The 23,612-nt window shown below is 38.2% G+C and overlaps 1 protein-coding gene and 1 pseudogene across 1 annotated transcript in view; both read left to right on the forward strand.

Moving 5' to 3' along the window:
- LOC105486434 (protein PIMREG pseudogene) overlaps window positions 1-15,513 on the forward strand; it is a 73,026-nt pseudogene extending 57,513 nt beyond the window's left edge.
- Window positions 1-23,612, forward strand: part of LOC105486306 (inorganic pyrophosphatase 2) — a 112,064-nt gene that overhangs the window by 1,913 nt on the left and 86,539 nt on the right. The window contains exons 2-4 of the mRNA XM_011749141.3: window positions 15,448-15,512; window positions 18,559-18,603; window positions 22,543-22,596. Coding sequence (XP_011747443.1) covers window positions 15,448-15,512; window positions 18,559-18,603; window positions 22,543-22,596 — 164 coding nt within the window. The remainder of the gene's footprint in view (window positions 1-15,447; window positions 15,513-18,558; window positions 18,604-22,542; window positions 22,597-23,612) is intronic.

Raw genomic sequence — 23,612 nt, forward strand, 5'->3', positions numbered from 1 at the left:
TAAAATGAAGCATTTGACCTTGAAGTGATGATCCTCAAGGTTCTTCTCAGCACTGGTATTCCCTGAAGGCACTGGATGAATAATGGAGATTCTAACAGTCTCTATTAGGACAGGATGTCGAATGGGGGCATTTTCGGGATTATGTTGGCCTCTTCTCGTCGGTTTGTTTCTTTAGCTTCAAATGTACTTAGAACTCATGATTTTTCTGTAACTAGAGTGCCACAAATAAAATACGTTTTTATTCAGCTGGATAAACAGCACAGGAAAGAAGAAAAGCCGATTTTACTAAGGTAAATGGGCAAAAATTGGAAGAAAGGGGAGTGTGGTTTTGGAGAGGGTCCGGATGGTGAGATCCTGATTGGAAAGTGTGTTGGTTAAACAGTTTCTGAACGAACCGCCAGATGGCATCACTGGCCAGGACCGTTTACTACCTGCTAGAAGGGGTAGGGCAAAGTGAAAGGAAGCCACTCTAGGGCGAATGGGGTAAGGAGAAAACAATGAACAAATTACCCTTTATAAAGATGGTCACAGATTGGATATTTTTTACTCAGTATGTCTGTATGCAGTACTAGGGTGGACTAATGTCTCACTTCAAAGACAAATATGAGTGTAGTACTACTTGGCCTAAAATTGTTATTCGTTGTTACTGAAGTGGAATCATTTTCCACATTTCCAGATATATTCCAAGTCTCTGAAATACTAGTGCATTGGGAGGTAGAACATTTTCCAGCTTCATGTCTGTAAATGGTTTCTCTTTACTGTCATTCAGTAAAATCAGAATAAGTGATTCATGTAATACTTTAAAAAAATTGGTGTTAAGCTCTGTAGAAACAGTGAGACAGGATGATTAGGGGAAAGAACATCCTGGTGGGAATCATCAGGCCTCCTTGTGCCAGCCCTGACCCTGTTAGTATCTTGCTGTCACTTCACCTCCCTGCATCTCATTGTTTTAAACCACGGAATGAGGAGATTGGACCAGATGATCATTTTCCGAACTGCTTAGTTGAACACAAGCATCCCATGGTGTATTACTAGGTTTTCTTTAAAACAGAGGGTTTCATGGTTTAATAAATTAGAATACGTCCCATTTTATTGCTTTTTTAAAGAGTAATTTGCCTATTGAAGTTCTGGAAAATTCGGATGTAACTTCTCTGAAACCTGAACCACAGAGTACTTATTTCTCAGAACATTTGTTAACATCTTAGTGACACCAGGGTTATGATTTCTGCAACTTCCAGAAGCAACTGTGCTGTAACAGTTCTAGACTAATAGTCAAACCACTTAAGTTGTAGTCCTGACTACCATCTTGGACAAGTCACTCGACTGAATTAACCACCAGATGGCATCCCTTACCTCAGATGACATCCAGTAGCTCAGTTTCTCCATAAATAAAATGGGGAAAGCACTAGTAATTTTATAGAATTGCTGTGGCAGTTAAATGAGACTATGTGTATAATTATCAGTGTCTCACACATGATAGGTATTTAATAAATGTTATTTATTTTTCCCTTTTGACTTTAAGGCATTAGACTAAAATCTTATTGTTACATTCTGTGAAGGGAGAAAATAAGGGATGTGGATAGAATTGATTGTTTTGAAAGTGTTCCTATTAAATTATAGGTTTCAGAGGGGTTTTTGTTGCTGTTGTTTATTCATTTTATTTATTTTTGTTTGGTTTGTTGTGCACTCACGACTCACTGCAGCCTTGACCTCCCCAGCTCAAACGATACTCTCACCTCTGCCTCCTGGGTAGCTGGGACTACAGGCATGCACCACTCTGCCCGGCTTCCTAGATCTTAAAGTTTTAATGGGTACTTGCAGTCTTTTGAATTAACTGGGAAATCATAATGAAGTTAGATTCACTTATATTGAGCCAAAGACCTAACACTGCATATATTCCTTTGATATCTTGGGTGTTTTTGTTTTGTTTTGTTAATAACTTGAAATTTTATTTTAGATTTCAAACTTTTCTCCGAGGATAGGGAAAAGCTATGCTTTCTATAATTTGGAATTTTGTTATTATGGGACAGGCAACTGGTTTACTGAGAGAAATAGTGCTGTGGATAATTCAAGTTGCTTTTATTTAGTCTGGAAATGAACCAAGCCATTCTTTAAAATTAATTTGCTTTGTCACTTACAGTAAGCATGTGCTTGTGTTCAAATTACTGTAAGTTTTCTTTACGTCATCTGGGTAGTAGGTGGAATCTGCCATTGAAAGTGCTCTATCTTTGGACTTAAAAGAGAACTTCCCGTGAATAATCCACAAAATATGTTTGAGTCTTAAATATGAGTTTCTGTAACTTTTTAAAGTTGACCTATGTCATAGAACTTCAACTGATATAATAGAACACAATGGGTTTTGTGTGAATATAGAAAAAGTATTTTATTTGATTTTTCAGTCCTTAAAACCTTAAACGTTTTCTATATGAATGCTGTGAAATAGGAATTGTGTGATCTACATGAAACAGAGGAAGCATTTTTATTGAAGTTTTTAGGCTTCTTTACATTTCTCAATCTTTTTATCAGAAAATAAAACAAAGCTAGCTTCAGTCATTGCTGAAACTTCCAGTAAGAATCTCTATAAGTGGTTTTGTAATAGTGTGTCATCATATGTTGGTATATGGCATGCATTTAGCTGTCTGGTATAGATACATAAAATTAGGTATGGTTTTTCACATTCCATTCAATTTTTTCACTTGCTCTAGTGTAAGTAATAAACTTTCATCCTGATACAACTTGCTCTTGTGAGAGAAAGAATGACATAGATAACTTAGGAAATGCTAGAATAAAATCTAATCTCAAACCAGTTGAAGGGAAAATTTTGATCACTGTTTGGCAATATCTTGTAGATTGATGGGCCTGATAGAGGTTAGCAATTAATGCCTAAGGACACAATCTGATTTTTGACAACAGTGAAAATGCCAAGGCAAAAATGACGCAGTGACTACAATCATTTATCTCTTTTCCCCTATAATAAATATCCTATTAAAGTGATAGTGAGGGTAAGAAAGGGTAACCCTAAAACAACAGATAAGAGGGAGCCACCAAAGCTTGACATTTTGAAATATGTATAAAAGATGAAAAAACCGATGGAGGTATGGTTATTAATGAAGCAGTGTGGAAGAAGTCCCAGCTTAAGTATATGTGTTCAGGGGACGTAGTTTAGGAAGAAGCCGAGCTGCTGCAGAACCTCAGAGAGGTTGTGGGTGTGTTGATATCAGATAGGATAGAGAGTTAGATGGATGTAGAACTTAACACAGGGGGATTAGTTTAAGTTGTATTACAAATAGTACACAAATATTTCCCATGCAGGTCTAATGCATGAGGGGTGTGCTAGTTCCACCTATAAAAGTTGAATGAAGAGCTGAGAGGGAAGTAGGACCCCTGATGGTGTTGGTGCCCCAGCAGTACTCTGCATGCTGGCATTTGGGGACCCCAGCATAACAACCAGCCTCCTACCCATTCATTTCTGTGGGAACATAGAGCTCCCAGTCGTTGTTTTCTAGTCTCTTTAATATAAACCAAATAGCCAAGGATCACCTAAGTTAGGCTTTCATTACTACTGTTCTACCAAACTGCTTTTTGTCAGGGATACCTGTCACCTCCATGCTGCAACCTTAATGGTCAGTTTGAAGTCCTCATATGATCAATCAGCAGTAATTTTTACAGTTGATCGCTTTCTCTTTGAAACACTTTTTTTGTCTTTCCCAGAAGAAACTGCTTTCCACTGGGAAGGCACTTTGTCTTAGTTTTGATGCTTCTCCTTCACATTCTCCCTTGCTGAACCTTTGTCATATTTCTGAACTCTAACCTTTGAAGTGCCCAGGGCTCAATCCTCAGCCCAGTTCTCTATCTATACTGCCTCTCTAGGGCAGGGGTTGGCGAACTTTTCTGTAAAGGGCCAGATAAGAAATACTTCAGGTTTTGCAAACCATTCAGTCTCTGTCACAACTCCTCAGCTCTGCCTTTGTAACATACAGCCATGGACAGTAAAAGTATGGGTGTGGTTATGTTCCAATAAAACTGTATTTACAGAAATAAAACCAGGCCATGTGACAGATTTAGCCCATGAGCCAGAGTTTGCTGACCATTGCTGTCACTCTAGGTGATCCTATCAGGTCCCATAGTGTTAGACACTTTATAATTCCCAGATTTACAACATTAGCCCCAGTCTCTTCTTGAACTCAGAATTTACACATCCAGCTTTCTACTCTGTGTTTCTACCGAAATATTTAAGATACAACTCAAGATTAACAGTACAAAACAGAACTCCTGATCCCCCATCCCCACCAAACTTGTTTCTTTCTCTGTCTTTAGTTGCTAACCCATAACTTGGGAATCATTCTTGTCACTTTTTACTCTTATCCCACAGCTAACTCATTAGCATATTTTTTGAAATGTACCAAAAGATAATTCCTTCTCTCCACTTCCACCCTTGTCAGTTTCTCTGTGTCACCATCATACACCTTGATCAAGTGTAGTAACCTCCTGATTCTTCACCCTGCTTCCACCCTTATCCCTGTAGAGTCTACTTTCCATACAGCAATCACCTTGATCCTTTTAAAATGTAAGTCAGATCATGTCCAAGCTCTGCTGAAAATGCCAGTGGCTTTCCATTTCACTCAAAATTTTTTTTGAAATATGTATCATAGTATGCAAGGTCCTACTGGATCTAATACTGGGCTCCTCTCTGAATTCATTGCTTGCCACTTTTCCTTTTGATCAATGTCCTCCTGCCATCCTGGCCTCCTTGCTGTTTCTCAGACATGCCATGTATGTTCTTTCCTCTGCACACCTGTGCTTTTTATGCCTTCAGTGCTCCTCCCTAGAGGTCTGCTTGATCTCTTCCCTCACTTCATTCAGATCTGTGCTGAACTGTTGCCCACCAGAGAGATCTTCCCTGACCATTCGATATCAAATATTACTCCTTCTATTACAGTAGGTAGATAGTCAGGCATGAGCAGGGCAGAAAAGGGCTCGTCTCCCCAACCATACACCAGGAATGACAGGCAACCATCAGGTGATGGTCAGGCAGTTGTTAACTGTTTCTCTAAAATATTAATTGGTTGCAGCCTGCACCAGGGAAAGGTAGTCTCCAAATAAACAGAAGCATCTGAAGCTTGTGGTCAGCAGCTTCCCATGAGATCTAAGGAACTGGGTGAGTGGGCTCAAGCATTTGAGAACATTAAGAACAAAATGGCAGAGTTTTGTATATGACCCCCTAGGGACATTCGACTGGTAAGGGAAGAACACCTCAGGTGAACATGCGTACAACTCCAGTAAACACGTTGCACTTGGTCTCCCTCCCAAGTGCTAGGAGGCTACTGTGTGTACAGACAGCCTGCTCCAAGGGAAGACTCAGGAGATGGGACACAAGATCCCGGAAGTATGCCAATGTATAAAACCCCACGTCGAAATGTCAAACCGTGCATTCGTCTGTTCAGGTTGCTCACTTTGCCCTCTTCCAGGTGTACCTTCCTTCCCTTTGTTCCTGCTCTAAAGCCTTTTATTATAATAAACTCATTCCATCTCTAAAACTTGCCTTGGCCTCTCCTTCTGCTTCTGTCCCTCAGTTGAATTCTTTCTTCTGAGGAGGCAAGAATTGAGGTTGTTGCAGAGCCATAGGGATTTGCCACTGGTAATTATTCATTCTTCACTTTCCCTAATTTGTTTTCCTTTATCTTTATAGTACTTATGATATGTGATAGAATAAACACATAATCAATTCTTTTGCTCCCCAACTAGAATGTGATTTCCATAAGAGCAGGGAATTGGAATTTGTATCTAGTATCTAGAACCATGCTTAGTACAGTGCGTATGTTCAATAAATATTTACTGAATGAATTCAAGGAAAACTTAAAAATTAAATGGGAAAAACAAGAAACTTGAATTTTAAAAGGTCAAATGGGTGTTCTTTGTTACATCTGTTATAAAGGAAAGGAAGGAGTGGGCTGTGAAGAAATGGCAATCAAGACCAAGACCTCTTTAACAAATAACTTGTTAAAACAAGTAACTCAGTAGAAGGTGTAGTGGGTTGAATGGTGTTCTGTTTTAAGCCACGAAGTTTGTGGTAGTTTGTTACAGCAGTCCTAAAAAATGAATATAGATGAATTAGAAGATAAGGGAAAGAAATCTTATCAGAAAGTAGAACAAACCATCAGAGATAAAGGAGGCAAGAAGAAGTGACATAGAGATTGAATCCAGAAAGTCCAACGTTTGACTCATATGGGTTTCAGAAGGAAAGAACAAACAAAATGGAGAAGAAATTGTAAAAGGGATAATAGAAAAAAAATCTAAGAATTGAAGGACCCAAGTGTTCTGACCTCCCAGTGACATTATTATACAACTATTGAGAGAATCCTACATGTCTTGCTGGGTGCAGGGCTTGAGAGTGGTTAAATAATAGGCCTGCAACACTGAATGCTCAAAGACTGGAGTAATGCCTTTGAAATTCTGAGGGAAAAGAATTTTCCTCCTAGAATTCTCTACCTAGCCAGCTGTCAATCTGGAGTGAGAACTAAGTAAAGACATTTTAGACGTTTAACAACTTGAGAAATTGGCCTCACACGCATTCCTTCTTACAGAACACTTATTAGGAATATGCTTCTGCAAGACAAGTAAACCAAAAAACATGAATGCATGGGATCCAGAAAATGATAGATCTGCGCTGGAGAGCAAAGAAGCAGTCTTAGGATGCCCAGAAAGCATCCAGTTCATATTGTAGCCCGAGGATAGAGGGCTCCTGAGGGAGCTGTTTGGGTAAGGAGAAGATTCCATGATTTTGATGATACCCGTGAGGCATTGGAATAATTTATAGATGTGATTATGACAATGTAAGAAAGATAATTAGAAGCACAAAGAAAAATAGAAGCTGAACCAAAAAAGGATATTTAATTATAGTATCCTCCTCACCAAAAATAGACACATAGAGAATGCTTCTCACACACCTGAGTATAAGAATTATTTGGGATGTTTGCTAAAAATACAGATATTCGTTTCTCCTTGAGATTTTGCTTCACTAGATGTAGGATGGTGGTTCAGGGATCTACATTTTAATGAGCATTCCAAGTTTTTCTTATCTAAGAGAAATTTTGGATATATATAATAGGAAATGCATAGAAAATTCAATATGACTACAGAACATTCTGTCAGCCTTGCCATGAAAAAATAAAAGGACAGAAGACAAAAATTAGAAGAATGAAGAAAGGGAGGTAAAAGGCAGGTTATTTATGTCAAGAAATACTATATATTTGTATTAGTTTGTTTTCACACTGCTGATAAAGACATACCTGAGACTGGGCAATTTACAAAAGAAACAGGTTTATTGGACTTACGGTTCCACATGGCTGGGGAGGCCTCATAATCATGGTAGGAGGTGAAAGGCATGTATCATATGGTGGCAGACAAGAGAAGAGAGCTAGTGCAGGGAAATTCCCCCTTATGTAATCATCAGATCTCGTGAGACTTACTGTCACAAGAACAGCACAGGAAAGACTTGCCCCCATGATCCAAGTACCTCCCACCGGGGTCCCTCCCACAACTCCTGGGAATTCAAGATGAGCCAGCCAAACCATATCATTCTGCCCCTGGCCCCTCTCAAATCTCATGTCCTCACATTTCAAACCAATCATGCCTTCCCAACAGTGCCCCAAAGTCTTAACTCATTTCAACATTAACTCAAGTCTGCAGTCCACAGTCTCATCCGAGACAAGGCAAGTCCCTTCCACCTATGAGCCTGTAAAATCAAAAGCAAGTTAGTTACTTCCTAGATACGATGGGGGCACAGGTATTGGGTAAACAAACCGTTCCAGATGGGAGAAGTTGGCCAAAACAAAGGGGCTACAGGCCCCAGCAGAGCAATCAAATCTTAAAGCTCCAAAATGATCTCCTTTGACTCCATGTCTCACATCCAGGTCACGCTGATGCAAGAGGTGGGTTTCCATGGTCTTGGGCAGCTCCGCCCCTGTGACTTTGCAGGGTATAGTCCCCCTCCTTGCTGCTTTCGTGGGCTGGCATTGAATGTCGGTGGCTTTTCCGGGTACATGTTGCAAGCTGTTGACAGTGGATCTACCATTCTGGGGTCTGGAGGACAGTGGCCCTCTTCTCACAGCTCCACTAGGCAGTGCCCCAGTAGGGACTCTGTATGGGATCTGTGATCTCTTATTTCCCTTCTACACTGCTCTAGCAGAGGTTCTCAATGAGGGCCCTGCCACTGCAGCAAACTTTTGCCTGGGCATTCAGGCATTTCCATACACCTTCTGAAATCTAGACAGAGGTCCCAAACCTCAATTCTTGACTTCCAAGCACCCGCAGGCTCAACAACACTTGGAAGCTGCCAAGGCTTGGGGCTTCCACCCTCTGAAGCGAAAACACAAGCTGTACCTTGGCCCGTTTTAGCCAGGGCTGGACTGCCTGGGATGCAGGGTACCAGCTCCCTAGGCTGCACACAGCAGAGGGACCCTGGGCCCCACCAAACCACCTTTTCCTCCTAGGCCTCAGGACCTGTGATGGGAGGGCTGCTGTGAAGGCCTCTTGACATGCGCTGGAGACATTTTAATCATTGTCTTGGGGATGAACATTTGGCCCCTCGTTACTTATGCAAATTTCTGCAGCCAGCTTGAATTTCTTCTCAAAAAATGGGATTTTCTTTTCCATCACATTGTCAGGCTGCAAATTTTCCAAACTTTTAGGCTATGAGTGCTTTTAACAGCACCCAAGTCACCTATTGGATGCTTTGCTGCTTAGAAATTTCTTCCTCCACTAGATACCCTGAATCATCTCTCTCAAGTTCAAAGTTCCACAGATCTCTAGGGCAGGGGCACAATGCCGCCAGTCTCTTTGCTAAAACTATCAAGAATCACCTTTGCTCCAGTTCCCAACAAGTTCCTCATCTCCATCTGAGACCACCTCAACCTGGATTTCATTGTCGATATCATTATCAGCATTTTGGTCAAAGCCATTTAACAAGTCTCTCGGGAGTTCCAGACTTTCCCACATTTTCCTGTCTTCTTCAGAGCCCTCCAAACTGTTCCAAACTCTGCCTGTTACCCCGTTCCAAAGTTGCTTCCACGTTTTCAGTTATCTTTTTGGCAGCGCCTCACTCTGCTGGTACCAATTTACTGTATTAGTCTATTTTCATGCTGCTGATAAAGACATACCCAAGACTGGGGAATTTACAAATGAAACAGGTTTATTGGACTTACAGTTTTACATGGCTGGGGAGGCCTCACAATCATGGCAGAAGGTGAAAGGCACGTCTCATATGGTGACAGACAAGAGAGCTGTGCAGAGACACTCCCCCTTATATAATCATCAGATCTCGTGAGACTTACTATCACGAGAACAGCACAGGAAAGACTTACCCCTATGTTTCAGTTGCCTGCCACTGAGTCCCGCCCACAACACGTGGGAATTCAAGATGAGATTTGGGTGGGGACACAGCCAAACCGTATCAGTGTACTTGGTGGAATAAAAAGGTATGAAGTATTAACATTAGCCAATTAAGAACTTATGCGGAATAGGCTGAAGTAAACTCTCTCTCAGAATTGGAATCAGTAGGTAGTTTCTACAGTTGATGAACAAAAACTACTAAATATGCTATTTTGAAAGATGAAGGTAACCACTAGACCTAATACAAAGAGTTGAAAATGGGTTGCTCTCAGAAGTGGAACTAGACTGGTGAGAGGTGGAAACTTATTTTTTCAGTCATGGACCTGCATTGCTTTGGCTTAACAACAGCAAAATAGGTAATTTAAAAAGCAAATTGACAATAGCTTATTTTCAGCTGTTGAGAAACAAGCAGTCTGAGCTTCAGATAAGAAAGTTCCAACCTAAAATGTATCACTAATGTATTCTGTGGTTCTGAGGAAGGGCTGTCTGATGTGTGCTTCAGTTCTACCATCTTTTTTTTTTTTTTTTTTTTAACCTAGTGCTAGATAAGTTCTACTATCTTTAAAACATAATGGCATATGTTGCCCCAGCGCTTGCTCCATATACCATATCCCTCTGTCTGTGGCGCATATGTACCATATAGATTATGTTATTCATTTTGTAGAGGATCAGGATAGATACTACATGTCTTTAAATCCACCTTTAGAGGATTTTAATACCCTTTAAATGGAACATAATAGCATACTAACATGATTGGCCCTGGAAAACTTTTAATGAGTTCTTATCCTTTTGCACTTTAGGGAAATGTCTAGTTCTCTAATAGTGCTGAGAGGATGCCTTTGTGTTTAAACTTACTAGGTGATGATGATGATGACAGTGATGTAACGTGTCTTGTCTTAGCTATGGGTATGGATCACTGTCTAGCACTTTTGTATTCCAAAATCTAGTACATTTCCTTTTCATGTGAAACACTCTATAAATACATATTGCTTAGTGCAAGAAACTATTGAGAAAATTAAGCTTCAGAGAAATTGAGTAACTGTTGAGAAATAAACTAAAATTCTGAGCCCCTCAGTTGACTGAATGGGTCTCGTTTTGGCCAAGGGGACCCTAGAGAAACCTTGAAAACTGAGTTCTTGGCCACGACTGGAATGGGGAGGTCAAATACGCCTGCTTATGCCCTTTCCCTCACTAACTGCCATTACGTTTTCTTCCCTAAGGGCTAAATAGAAACCAGCCCTTTCAAAAGACTCCACAGATGATGATACCAACCAAAAGCCTGACAGCTGCCCCTCCCTTTTGTGGTTTCCACAAAACAACTCACCAGCATTCCCTCCTGATAAGAGTGGTTCTGGCAAATCTATGGAGAATGTGCAGTGAGGGTTTTCATGTTTTCCACTTCACCTTTTGACATCAGAGAGCTGAAAACTCCACCCTCGGATCATGGTAACACCACCATTTTTTGAACATGAGTCCTGTGGAGAAGCATGAAGCTCAATTGAGCATGCTTGCAGGTTGCAGCCCTTTATGAGAAATAAAGCTCTGCTTTCCAAATTTATGAACTTCATCTTTCTTCAGTTGCCACTTTTATCAAGCTGAGTAACTAGAAGTCAGGCTTTTGACCTTTCTAGTCATTGCTCCTATGCAAATTTATAGATATATTGCCCATTAAAGCATTATCATTATCTGAGATCTAAGGCCATATTTGTTTTCTAGGAATAGTTATATTTTTACTCTTTTTCTTCATTATTACATTTTTATTTATTAATACTATTTCATGAAATAGCTTCTAGTAGATATGGTTATGTAAGTCAGTAAATACAGACCATTCACTCATTTGTAATCTTTTTACCTTCCAAATGACAACTAGAAAACTATGTGTATATATATATGATCTTACATCTTAATAAGTATTGGGCTTGTCCACAGTTAACAAGAGCGTTGGATCTTTAGGGAAATTTGACACCAAATCAGTGTCCTAGATTTATTTACTATTAATTATAAAGGCAGTCTAGCTTTTCTGTCAAGTTTCTTTTACCCCCATCATAACAAACTTCCCTTGTTTGTGTAACTTCCTGGATTGTTAGAGCTGAAATTGATAAATTGGTTTGGGACAACGATAGGTCCCAAATGAACAATTGAAGTAATCTTTTAAAGGATTGTATTTTTTTCTTTTCAGAATTCTACCTTTTTTACTTAAGTGACTTGAAGAGAGGACAATCACAGATTGATGATTGTTCTTGGAATAAGAGCTTCCATTTATACATTACAGTTGTCCCTCTGTATTTGCAGGGGATTGGTTCTAGAACCCCCATGGATACCAAAATTTGCAGATGTTCCAGTCCCTGATATAAAAGGGCATAGTATTTACATGTGACCTATGCACTCCTCCTATTTTTTTTTTTCTTATGGGTCGGGGAGGGGAGAAAGAAACCAAGAGAAAGGAGCCCTCTTGTCTACTTTTAATCCTCTTTGGATTACTTACAATATCTGATGCCTTGTAATGCTGTGTAAATAGTTGTTATATTGTATTGTTTTATTTGTATTGTTTATTGTTGTATTTTTATTTTTTAAAAATTTGCAGAATATTTTCAATCTGCAATTGTTTGAATCTGCAGATTCAGAAGACTTACTGTGTATGTCTTCTTAACCTCCTCCTAGTTGTCTTTCAGCTCCATATTTACTTATTTTTAAAATTCCATACAGCAAAATTTACTTTTTTTTGTAGACACTTCTGAGTTTTGACAGAACATAGATTTGTGTAAACAGCATCACAATCAAAGTACAGTACACGTCTACCCCTCCCTGCAAAATTTTTTGTGGCCCCCTTTAGAGTCAGCCCTACTCTCTTACCATCAGCCCCTGGCAACCAACTGACGATCTGCACTTTATCCTATAGTTTTGCCTTTCCAGAATGTCATGTAAATGGAACTGTTTGAGTTGAGCTTCTTTCACCTGATATAATGTATTTAGATGCATCCATTTTATTATGTGTATCAATAGTGCATTCCTTTTTATTGTGGAGTAATTAATCATTGATTAAAAGATGACTATATGAGTGTAACATAATTTTTGTCCATTTACCAGTTGTACATTTGCATTGTTTACCGTTTTTGGTGATTACGAATAAAGCTGCTGTAAACGTTTAGAGATTGTTGGGTGAACATGTTTTTATTTCTTAGTTAAATACTTGGTGGGATTTCTGGGTCACATACTAATTGTATGTTTAACTTTACAAGAAAGAGCCAGACTGTTTGCCAAAGCGAGCGCACCATTTTCAGTTCCCATCACCATATTTTATTTTAATCGAAAACATGTAAATGTGGCCCACTTTAGTATCTATTATGTTTAGAAAAGTAAATAATCATGCAAAAAATTGGTAATTTTGTTTTTTGTGTTCTTTTGTTATAGATAACTTTTTTTGTTATAGATAACATAGATAACTTTGAAAAGCAGGCAGAGAATTTGAAATCTGATTTAATATATGAAAGAAGAGGTTTTTTTTAAGTGCGTCCCTTTAATTGATGCAAAGAACTTTATAGACCATAGCCGAAGTTTTATGTACTTGCCATTTGTGTGCTCTTTCTCATTTTTATCCCTACCTGTGCACACATCCTTCAGGAATTACCTTGTTGCTAAGGTGGGGAAATAAAAATTTTGTTAACAGTTTAAAGGGAAAAAAAAATAGTAATAGAGACATTTATCTAACAGATATTTGCTCAGCAAGTGTATATTGGATGCCTATTAAGTGCTAGGTACTTTTCCAGATGCTAGAGATCCAGTAGAAAGCATAACAGAACAAACAAAAATGAACTACAAAAACTCCAGAACTTAATTCTAGTGATAAGTGCTAAGGTAAAGCACAGAGCATGGTAGGGGAAAATAAAATATTGGTGGAAATTAACAACTTCATTGTTAAGTTATATGCCTGTATTTTTTTTTTTTTTTTTTTTGAGGTGGAGTCTTGCTCTGTCGCCAGACCGGAGTGCAGTGGCGTGATCTCGGCTCACTACAACCTCCACCTCCTGGGTTCAAGCAATTCTTCTGCCTCAGCTTCCCGAGTCGCTGAGATTACAGGCATGCACCACCGCACCCAGCTAATTTTTGTATTTTTAGTACAGATGGGGTTTCGCCATGTTGACCAGGCTGGTCTCAAACTCCTGACCTCAGGTGATCTGCCCGCCTCAGCCTCCCAAAGTGCTGGGATTAGCGTGAGCCACCGTGTCCGGCCATGCCTCTGTTTTTATTAGGGAGAAGCCAAGGCTTATTTGTTGTTGTTGTTGTTTAATAAGCTTCATTTTGGAATAATTTTAGATTGGGTTAAGCTGCAAAGTTAGTACAGGATTCTACCATACCCCGCAGCCCAGTTTTTCCCTAATATTATCTTAACATCATTTACCATTGCCATTGTACATTTTTCAAAACTAAGAAACTAACATTGGCACATAGCCTTAACTAAACTCCAGATTTTATTTGGATTTCACTCGTTTTTCCACTAATGTCGTTTTTCTGTTCCAGGATCTAGTTCAGCATACCAGACTGCATTTAGTCATCATATTTCCTTACTGTCTAACAATCTGTTACAGTTTCTCAATCTTGGATTTGTTTCTTCTCTCTCATTTATTTATTTTGTCATTTGTTTGTATTAGTGTGGATTCATGCATATTTGCTGTATATTTTGTTGCTCAAATTGTTCCTGCTTTGGCCTGTTTCAGATTGGTTCACATTTCCCTTTACCATACCTCCAATCTTTTGATTTTTGAGCACTTGGTTGCCTTCTGACCCTACAAGATGCTCCAGGCTCATCTTGGGTATTCTTTGCTCCAGCATTAGAATCAAGCCTTTCTCCAAGGAGGCCTAGTTCCTTTTACTGGAGAATGGCATTTCAAAACCAAAATCTGGGTCAGGTGCAGTGGCTCACACCTGTAATCCCTATACTTTGGGAGGCCCAACGTGGGTGGATTGCTTGAAATCAGGAGTTGGAGACAAGCCTGGGCAACAGAGCAAGACCCTGTCTGTACAAAAAACTTTAAACTTAGCTGGGTGTGGTGGTGCATGCCACTAATCCCAGCTACTCTGGAGGCTTGAGGTGGGAGGCTGGCTTGAGGCCAGGAGATTGAGGCTGCAGTGAGCCATGATCATGCCACTGCACTCCAGACCCTGTCTCAAAAACAAAAAAAAAAAAAAAAAGAAAAGAAAGAAACCAAGATGTGGTTGCTGGCGTGCTCATTGCTATTGGGATGTAGCCAGTCTTTGTTTTATTTTGTTAAATATTCTTGAAATTTAAATTTGAAAATTGTGCCAAACAGGTAGCAGGCCAGAAGTAAAACAACCTGATTTAGGAAATTACAAAGTGAAAATTTTATAGGGCTCTATTAAACCTAGCTTTTGGAAACAGATATATTCCAGTAAAAGTGCAGTGTATTTATTTAAAAGGCATTGTGTTTAATTAAATAATACATACTTTTGAAAGTATTTAAAATATACATTTTAGTATACAACTTTTAAGATAAGATAGTTTCTGTTATTGAAGTTTGTTTTTGTTCTAAGCTTACTTTAGTACTAGCATCCTCACCACATTGAATGGAAACAATGTTTCTTTTCTTTTAATTGAATAGGAACTTTGGACTTTTTTTTTGTCCTATGGATAGTACGTAGAAATTGGGAATACTATTGTTGGGTGTCCCCAAGGGGAAACTGACATCAGTTTTAATAGAATTCACTTAGTTATGAGTCTCTTTTTCAAAAGTGATGGTTTTGTTTGTTTGTTTTTTATATTTTAGGTTTTAGTCTATTGTAGATATTTTCTGCTTTGGGTGTTTTAAGCCACAGGGATAAGTAAATTATTTCAGCAACCCAAATGTGGTTTAGCTGGTATATATTTCTTTTCGGTTCTTAGATTGTGGCAAGTTTTAAAAGTTGAATTTAAGTTGGGAATTAAAGTTAGCTTTGGAAAAAATGGGTAAGTTTAAAAGTAGGTAAGGATATTTATTATTGCTGTACAGAACAATGTGTCTGTTGCTTTAATTCTATTTTGTTTTGTTTGTTTCTTTGCAGAGGATGTAACTGGTCACTACATTTCCCCCTTTCATGATATTCCTCTGAAGGTGAACTCTAAAGAGGTATTGTTTTGACTTGTTTTGGGAATGAAAATGTGTGCTGCCAGTATCACCATAAGATGCTCTTTGGAAGCACCTTGAAAGGAAAAAGTGTTGGAAGTCAGGAGGACAAACAGGAGTTACTATAACAGGATCATAAGCCTCCGATATGAATTAAAATTTGTATGAGAATAGGATTCTTCCATGAGGAATTGGGAGAATGGGGTATTACTGGTCCATAAAACTTAGAATTCAGTAGGAAATAAAGATTTAAGGGTAGTAATTTAGGAAGTTAACAAGAGGTTTATTTATAATAATCAGCTAACGTTTGTGGATTATTTTTTATTTGCTAGCCACTGTGTGAACATAATGTTATTTAATTGTTATGAGTTGCTATTGTTCTTTCCAAGGACATTGAGGCTCAAGGCATTTTTATTGACTTGTCTAGATCTGGTAAGTGCCAGAGCTAGTTTTGGAATTAGCATTTCTGACCACAAAGCTCATGCTCTTTAACCACTCTATGAAACAGGTGCTAGAGAAATAAAGCAGGGGTAAAAATGATGGTGCTTGAATAGCTATTCTCTTAGAACTGAAAATCACTTGACAGTTGTCAGGGTGTGAAAGATGCCAGGAGAACTGATGCTATCAAATCAAAATAATTGATTTGGGACCTCAAAATCGTTGAGGTATTTTGAGATCTCTCCTGATTAGTTGGTAAGATGGCATATTTGGTAGTATTCATGATCATCATTAAGTTGTAAGTTATTTCCTTAAAATCCAAGTAGTGAATTACCAAATTTTTTAAGGGGGTACAACTATTAAGGAAATAACCAGGACCACATTCCAGGTTGAAATTATATGGAACTGGTGAATGGGGTTGGGTTTTCTCGGATGTGGGGAGATCAATGTAGGGGTAGAAGCCAGTGAAGAAGTGAGGAGGCTGCTTCAGATGCAAGGGTTATCTGACCTTGGTGTTACCTCAGAGGCTGAATATTATGCATCATAGTGAGGTTATGGGATGTGAAGTAGGATTCGTGCTGCTTCCCAGCTCTTCAGAATAAGGAACTGGCAGTAGAATAATATCGATAATTTATCAAGTGCTTGTGGTGCTTAGCCAGGCACTGTGTTCCCTGCTTGACATGCATTATCACAATCCTTCTGGCTCTACATTTATTACCCTTATTTTGTTAATGAGGCTAGGTACCTTGCCCATCATCACAAATCCCGTGTGTTTTGGAGGTGGGATTGGATTTAGGTGCTCTAACTCCAGAGTTTGTACTCCTCACTTCTCTTGTGTAATGCCTCCAGCTCATTACTTTTAAGTGTGCAACTCCAGGACAATAGAAGGAAACTAGAGGCAAAAGGAACTCTGTGTTACTGTGTGTGTCCGTGCGAGTGTGTGTGTGTGTGTGTATATGTGTTCCTGTGTTTTGTTTTGGCCACTGAACTTTCAAACCTAAATATCTCATGTCTCCCAACACTTCTCTTTGCTTTTGACCAAAAGTACATGCATTCACTTATTCATTAATTTATTCATTCAATCAATCAATAGTTATTGAAGGCTTATTATGAGCCAGGCACTGTTCTAGGCACTGTGGGAGTAGTAGTGAATAAGATAGATGTAGTTTCCACTCAGTTGGAGGAGACAACCATAAAACAAGTCAGTCAGATAATGTTAAGTGCTATAAAAATACAACAGGGAAATGAAAGATAAAATATGACTGGTGGGTAGTGTTGTCAGGGGTATGCTACAGCAAAATCTGTATATCTCATCATAACAACAATAATAATAAAGCCGTATTTTTGAGAATAGTGTAGTAGATAGAGGTGGAGGTGGAAAAGAGAGTAAGCTAGAAACATGTCAGTGAGAATAACATTTTGTCTAAGGATAGGTTTTGGGAAATACGAAATTTGGAATTAGACAAAATTGATGATAGAGCTGGCAAATACAACGGGATATGCCAGTGAATTCTGGAGATATGGAAATGGGTACACACGGTGGTTGTATAAATAAGTTTCCCTAGATCTCAGCCAGTAATGATTAAAACTCTTGCTTTGTACTTTTGGACGTGATGTATTAAGAATAAAAATAATGGCTGGGTGCGGTGGCTCATGCCTGTAATCCCAGCACTTTGGGAGGCCGAGGCGGGCGGATCACGAGGTCAGGAGATCAGGCTATCCTGGCTAACACGGTGAAACCCTGTCTCTACTAAAAATACAAAAAAATTAGCTGGGCATGGTGGCGGGTGCCTGTAGTCCCAGCTACTCCGGAGGCTGAGGCAGGAGAATGGCGTGAACCCAGGAGGCGGAGCTTGCAGTGAGCCAAGATCGCGGTCACTGTGCTCCAGCCTGGGCGACAGAGCGAGACTCCGTCTCAAAAAAGACACACACACACACACACAAACACACACACACACACACACACACACACATAATGCTTCAGAGCTGATTTGTAATAATGATATTCTGTTTGTTTTGTTTTCTTCATTAGTAGTCATTTTGATATATAAACGTTACACATACTGGTTGAGCATTTGTGAATGGCATAATTTTTCTTCCCAACCCACCACGAAGTCAGTTTTCATTTAAAAGTGCTTGATTTAATGGGAAAAGAAAAAAAGTGCTTGGTGGAGGCGTAGTAATCACACCTTGGTAGAATTCGCAGGCAGGAGGTGCAGCTGAGTACTTTCAGGGCTTGTTAGTCATGCTCCCTGGAGCTTCATTTCAATAATGAAATGACTGTTTTAAGCGTAATCACTGGAAACTACCACTCTTTTCTTAAAGACTGAATAGAGCCTTTGCTTATTTTATAAAAACTGGGAAAATATACTTGAAAGAGATTTAGCTTTTCTGATCATTTATTTTATGAAACATTTCGATGCTCTATTCTGGGGATACAAATGCTCAGGGGAAAACGAAGTGGGCATTTGGTAGGTTCTCTGTTGACTCAGATTTCTGGACAGTCTTTGTGTAGAATGTCTATACAATAGTCATATTTTTATTGCTATGCAGTGCCACTGTATACTTTCATGAAATATTATAGTCATAAACACTGTCTTTTCTTTTATAGGAAAATGGCATTCCTACGAAGAAAGCACGAAATGATGAATATGAGGTATATCCAAAGGTTTTTATTTTTGTGAATCACTTTTATATTGTTTGTTAAATACCTTGATGATAGTTTGCATTTGTAAAATGATTCTAAGGTTTTTACCCCTGCAAAGACTTTCATGTGCATTCTGGTGTTTTTCTTTAAGGCAGCTAGGGCCACTATTGCCATTTAATTTTTTTTTATTGTGGTGAAATATTCATAACAAAAGGTTTACCATTTTAACTTTTTAAAAGTACAATTTAGTCGCATTAAGTTCTTTCACACTGTGTGGAATCCTCATCACTATCCATCTCCAGAACTTTTTCATCATCCCAAGCTGAAACTCTACACATTCAACAACTCCTCATTTCCTCTTTCCTCCCCCAAGGCCCTGGGAACCACTATTCTACTTTCTGTCTTATGAATTTGACTGTCCTGGGTATTTCGTTTCCACTTCATTTTACAATGGGAAAACCTGAGAGAATTAGCACAGGAACCCAGATTTTAGTAGTGAGTTAATGATCATGGAAGATGGTCTAATGTAAATGTACTTCATTATAAATGAAACATTTCACTTTAAATTATAAGAGAGAAGATGGTTTGAGGGGCTGTTTTAGGACCCAGGAACAATAATCTTTTGGGAGTAGAGGAGAAGAAAAACACTTATACCAACTATATGCTAAAATAAATATATTCTAAATATGTACATTCTAAATATATCTAGGTAAATATATGTGGCCGTCAAACCTTTAATAGTTCTTGACTTAGGACCAGAACATTTGATTGATACCTGTCATTCCATCTTCTGCTACAAGTGTCCTTTTATCCCTCTAATTCTGATGCCAGGCAGCTTTTCCTGCTGCCTTCCTGTCTTCCTTTAGCTCTCCAGCTTCATTTTCGTTTATGCTCTACCCCAACTGAAATTTACAGCTGCAGCATTTGAATCTACTTCCAAACATACCTGTGGGAGCCTTTAAATTCCTACAACCTTTGCCTGCTATCTATCTTCTATTTTTCTAAACTGGTGTGGTTCTTGAACCATCTACACTGGAACCACTTAGAGTGCTTGTTAAAAATTCAGATTCCATGCCCCATCTCCTATATACTAAGTCATATTCTCTGCTTGATAGGGCCTGGTTCATCTAGGTATTTAACAAGTGTTCTAGGTGCATCCTAGACATGAAGTTTGAGAACCACTGCCCTAGATGTTGAGTGAACAAGGGTTTCTAGATCCCCAGGGACTTAGTGTATTAACCTGAAACGATTATTTCAGGTTAATGAAATACATTAGTGGGAAAAACATATTCTGAGCTCAGACATTCAAATTAAAATTTAATTCTTAGAACACAGTTTTTATGATAGAGACTGTCTGATTTGAGTTTATTTGAAATTTTCAGGATTAGAGAGGAAAGAAGAGTGATTTCTTCCTGCCTTTTCCCCATGTATATAAAATGTACTGACTGCTTTTTCATATGTCTTATTAGTTTTTGTATTTTGACTTTTGCAACAAAATACAAGGAAAAAATGGAGAGAAAGAAAAGGACTGAAGGAGTAGTTCACGGTCCTTGCCACATACGCAACTTGCTGATTTGACTTGTGCTCCTTTTGTCTTTTTTATTTTCATGTAACATTTGGCAGACCATTGTTGGTTTATAATTAACGTTAATCTTAGGAAAACTAGGCTAGCATTGGCTTTAAAAAATTAATTACAGGACAAATGCATTTTAGCTGGAGAGAAGAAAGGCAGGTTGGAAATAAGCTCTTAGTGATTAGGAGCAAATGAAGAGGGAGAGTGTGGTTTGCAGGCTTAAAATTCAAACCTCATTTATTGTTCATTTGGCCTAATTCAAGTATCTGAGTAGTTTTGGTAGGTGTCATTGTGTAAAACGATTGTCACCAGCTTGGTCTTCTTGGTCACCTCTGAGTATTCATCTGCAAGCATTTGTTTTCCTATAGCCAGGCTTTCAGGGATGAATAAATTATGTGAACATCTGCCATTTACTTCGGTTTTTCTTTTTAACAGCTACTTCAGACATATTTAAACAGGTGCAGGGGGATCTCATGAAAGAGCATAGAAAATGAAACATAACAGCAGAACTATGTGTAAGGTTGCTAAGATAGGTATGAGACATACTTCTAAGGAACAGTTATTGAGAATTTATTCTCAGCTTTGTTGTTTATCTCATTATGGGCTTACAGCTTTGGCATTTGTAACTTTTAGTCTTATGTAGAAAAACAATATAAATCATCATTACTTTTATGGCCCAATATATATCTACATTTAATTGTGTAAATAGCATTCTTTGAAATAACAACATTCCATGTTACTCTAGAAAACCTCCGTGATACTGTTCAGCAATGCTTTAGTCCAGCTTTGGCTGCATATTAAAATTGCTTGGAAAGCCTATAAAAATAAGCAGTGCCCTGGCTCCACCCAGAGCAATTTAATTTAGATAGATGAGAGATGGGGCTCTGGGAAACTTTTTTTTTTTTAAATTGATTGAAGCTGGTGAGATGGTATTGATCGAAAATAAGTATGTTAAATCACTGCTTCTCAAATGATTTGGGATGAAGGACTAGTTTTTTGGCTGGTTTATTTCTAATTGGTTGTAAACTGATATTTTAAAAAAATACAATCAACATGAATCATTAGAAAAGTGTGGGCCTGGCGCGGTGGCTCACGCCTGTAATCCCAGCACTTTGTGAGGCTGAGGCGGGCAGATCATGAGATCAAGAGTTCGAGACCAGCCTGGCCAACATGGTGAAACCTTGTCTCTACTAAGAATACAAAAATTAACTGGGTGTGCTGGCGGGCGCCTATAATCGCGCGGGCGCCTATAATCCCAGCTACTTAGAGGCTGAGGCCGGAGAATTGCTTGAACCCGGGAGGTGGAGGTTGCAGTGAGCTGAGATCGTGCTGCTGCACTCCAGCCTGGGTGACAGAGCAAGACTCCATCTTGGGAGGGAAAAAAAAAAGGAAAGTGTAATTCAGGTTCCAATTTTTTATTATTAGATTCAACAGGTATAAAAATTGCTCTTTTTAATTGCTACCAATGTTTGTAAATGAGCCAGTAACAATCAGTTTGCAGACTGACCCTGGTCCTTCTTGGCTACCCTTGGAGTACAGTGTTTTAAACCATCATTGTTTCCCTGATAAATTGTTAGTTACTAATGTCAAAATGTGTGCAAATCGTCTTTAACCTTAAGACTTTCTCTTTGTAAGGCAAACTGTAGGGAATTATTTTTACTTGTCATTGACCTAGGGTCTCCTTTGGTGTAAGCATTCTACAAAGTTCAGGAATTAAAAAGAAAAAAAAAGTGAAGCCATAGTCGGTTCGTAACGTTAGGGAATCTGAACTCACTAGATATGCAAACTAAGTCTAGAATATTTAGTGTAGCTCTTTGTGATCTCTGTAATAGCTGTACTTATGTCCTTAATTTTACGTTGTGATTGTAACTTGGATTTAATTATTGTTTTATCATTTTAAAATATATTTTGTGTCATAATTTTCTGTATATTGCCATTGGTCTTCATAACAACCTTGTGTGGTGAGTGGGACAGAGATTATCACACTTACTTTACAGATTGGAAAAGTGAGACTGAATCCTTACATGAGGGACTGGTTCTCTCACTTCTATTTTAGTTGGAAAATAAAAATTGAAACACATTTCTTGACTCCATTCTAGTTTTGTCACTATACATCAAAGATATTCTCAGACTTGTAACCTCTGACACTGTGTATTAGTGCTCAAGTGACATGGTGGCCTAAATTTGGCTTTGTTTTAGACAACTCTAATTTCTAGAAAAAATTTAAGGCATAGGTAGATGTCTGATGGAGACTGTAAACATTTTTTTTTTTTTTGTGGGGGAGAAGCAACTAAAGCATTCTTGTAAAGGAGGTAAGGGAAAAAATAAAAGGTCAAATTTTTAATGTTCTCTCTTTGTTTTGTTTTTAACTGCAGAATCTGTTTAATATGATTGTAGAAATACCTCGGTGGACAAATGCTAAAATGGAGGTACCAATATACTTTATTAATATACAACCAAAATGATTATAATGATATAAAACTTTGTTGTAAGTTGTTTGGCATAATATTTTCAATTTGGGATAGTTGAGAAAAATAAAGCTAAGTATATACTTTATGGTTTTTTAGAGAGTTTTTTTCTTTTTTTTCAATTTTGCCTCTCAGTTTGTTATATACATATTAATTTTCTTTTTTTCTCCTATGAAAATGGCAAATACTTTTAAAGGTTATTTAAGTAGATTCTGAGATATATTTGGTTCACAGATGCAACTGAAACTTTTCTTTGGGGCCGATGGCAATTTTAATTTCTTAGGACTCAATTCTCCTTTAGATTTTATTCTACCAGGAAATAAATCATTTCCTGGTTTACTCAATTTTTGACTATCACAGAGCATCTGCTGTTTTTCTGGTTAGCTTTTTTTGTTGTTTTTTTTTTTTTTAATTTTTCTGGGAAATGAACCTATAAGAACTTCCCTTTTGCTTTTCAGAATTTTCTTGTGCTTTCTTCAGTTAGGTAAGCTTCCTTATAGTTCTAAATGAAATTTAATTTATGTTACTTGGTTTAGTTATATAAACCTTCTATAACTTTGGGTGTGATAGCAAATATTATTTTAAGTATTTTAATTAGGCATTATTATGTAGGTGTATATTTTTCAGAATTTATATTTGGAAGAGAATTGTCAGTACTATCATCAGGTCCTGGCAGTATTTTTTGTTAACACTTTAATAGGAAAAAGTAAAGATATTAGATTTTTTTTTTTGGTGTTGTTTCGTGTATAATCTTTCATCATTCTTGCTACTCTACCTCAGTTAGGTGTAGGATCCGAGGATCTGTGAGAATCTACCTAACTTAAGGAGTGTTTCTTCATTCAACATGGCTTATTTTTTTGTTTCCTATATAGCATACTTTTTAAAAATAGCAATATGAATATACTTGATAGAAAACTAACTTTGAGGCTGAGTGCAGTGGCTCACACCTGTAATCCCAGCCCTTTGGGAAGCCGAGG

The sequence above is a fragment of the Macaca nemestrina genome, chromosome 3 (assembly GCF_043159975.1).
Source record: "Macaca nemestrina isolate mMacNem1 chromosome 3, mMacNem.hap1, whole genome shotgun sequence".
Taxonomy (NCBI): Eukaryota; Metazoa; Chordata; class Mammalia; order Primates; family Cercopithecidae; genus Macaca; species Macaca nemestrina.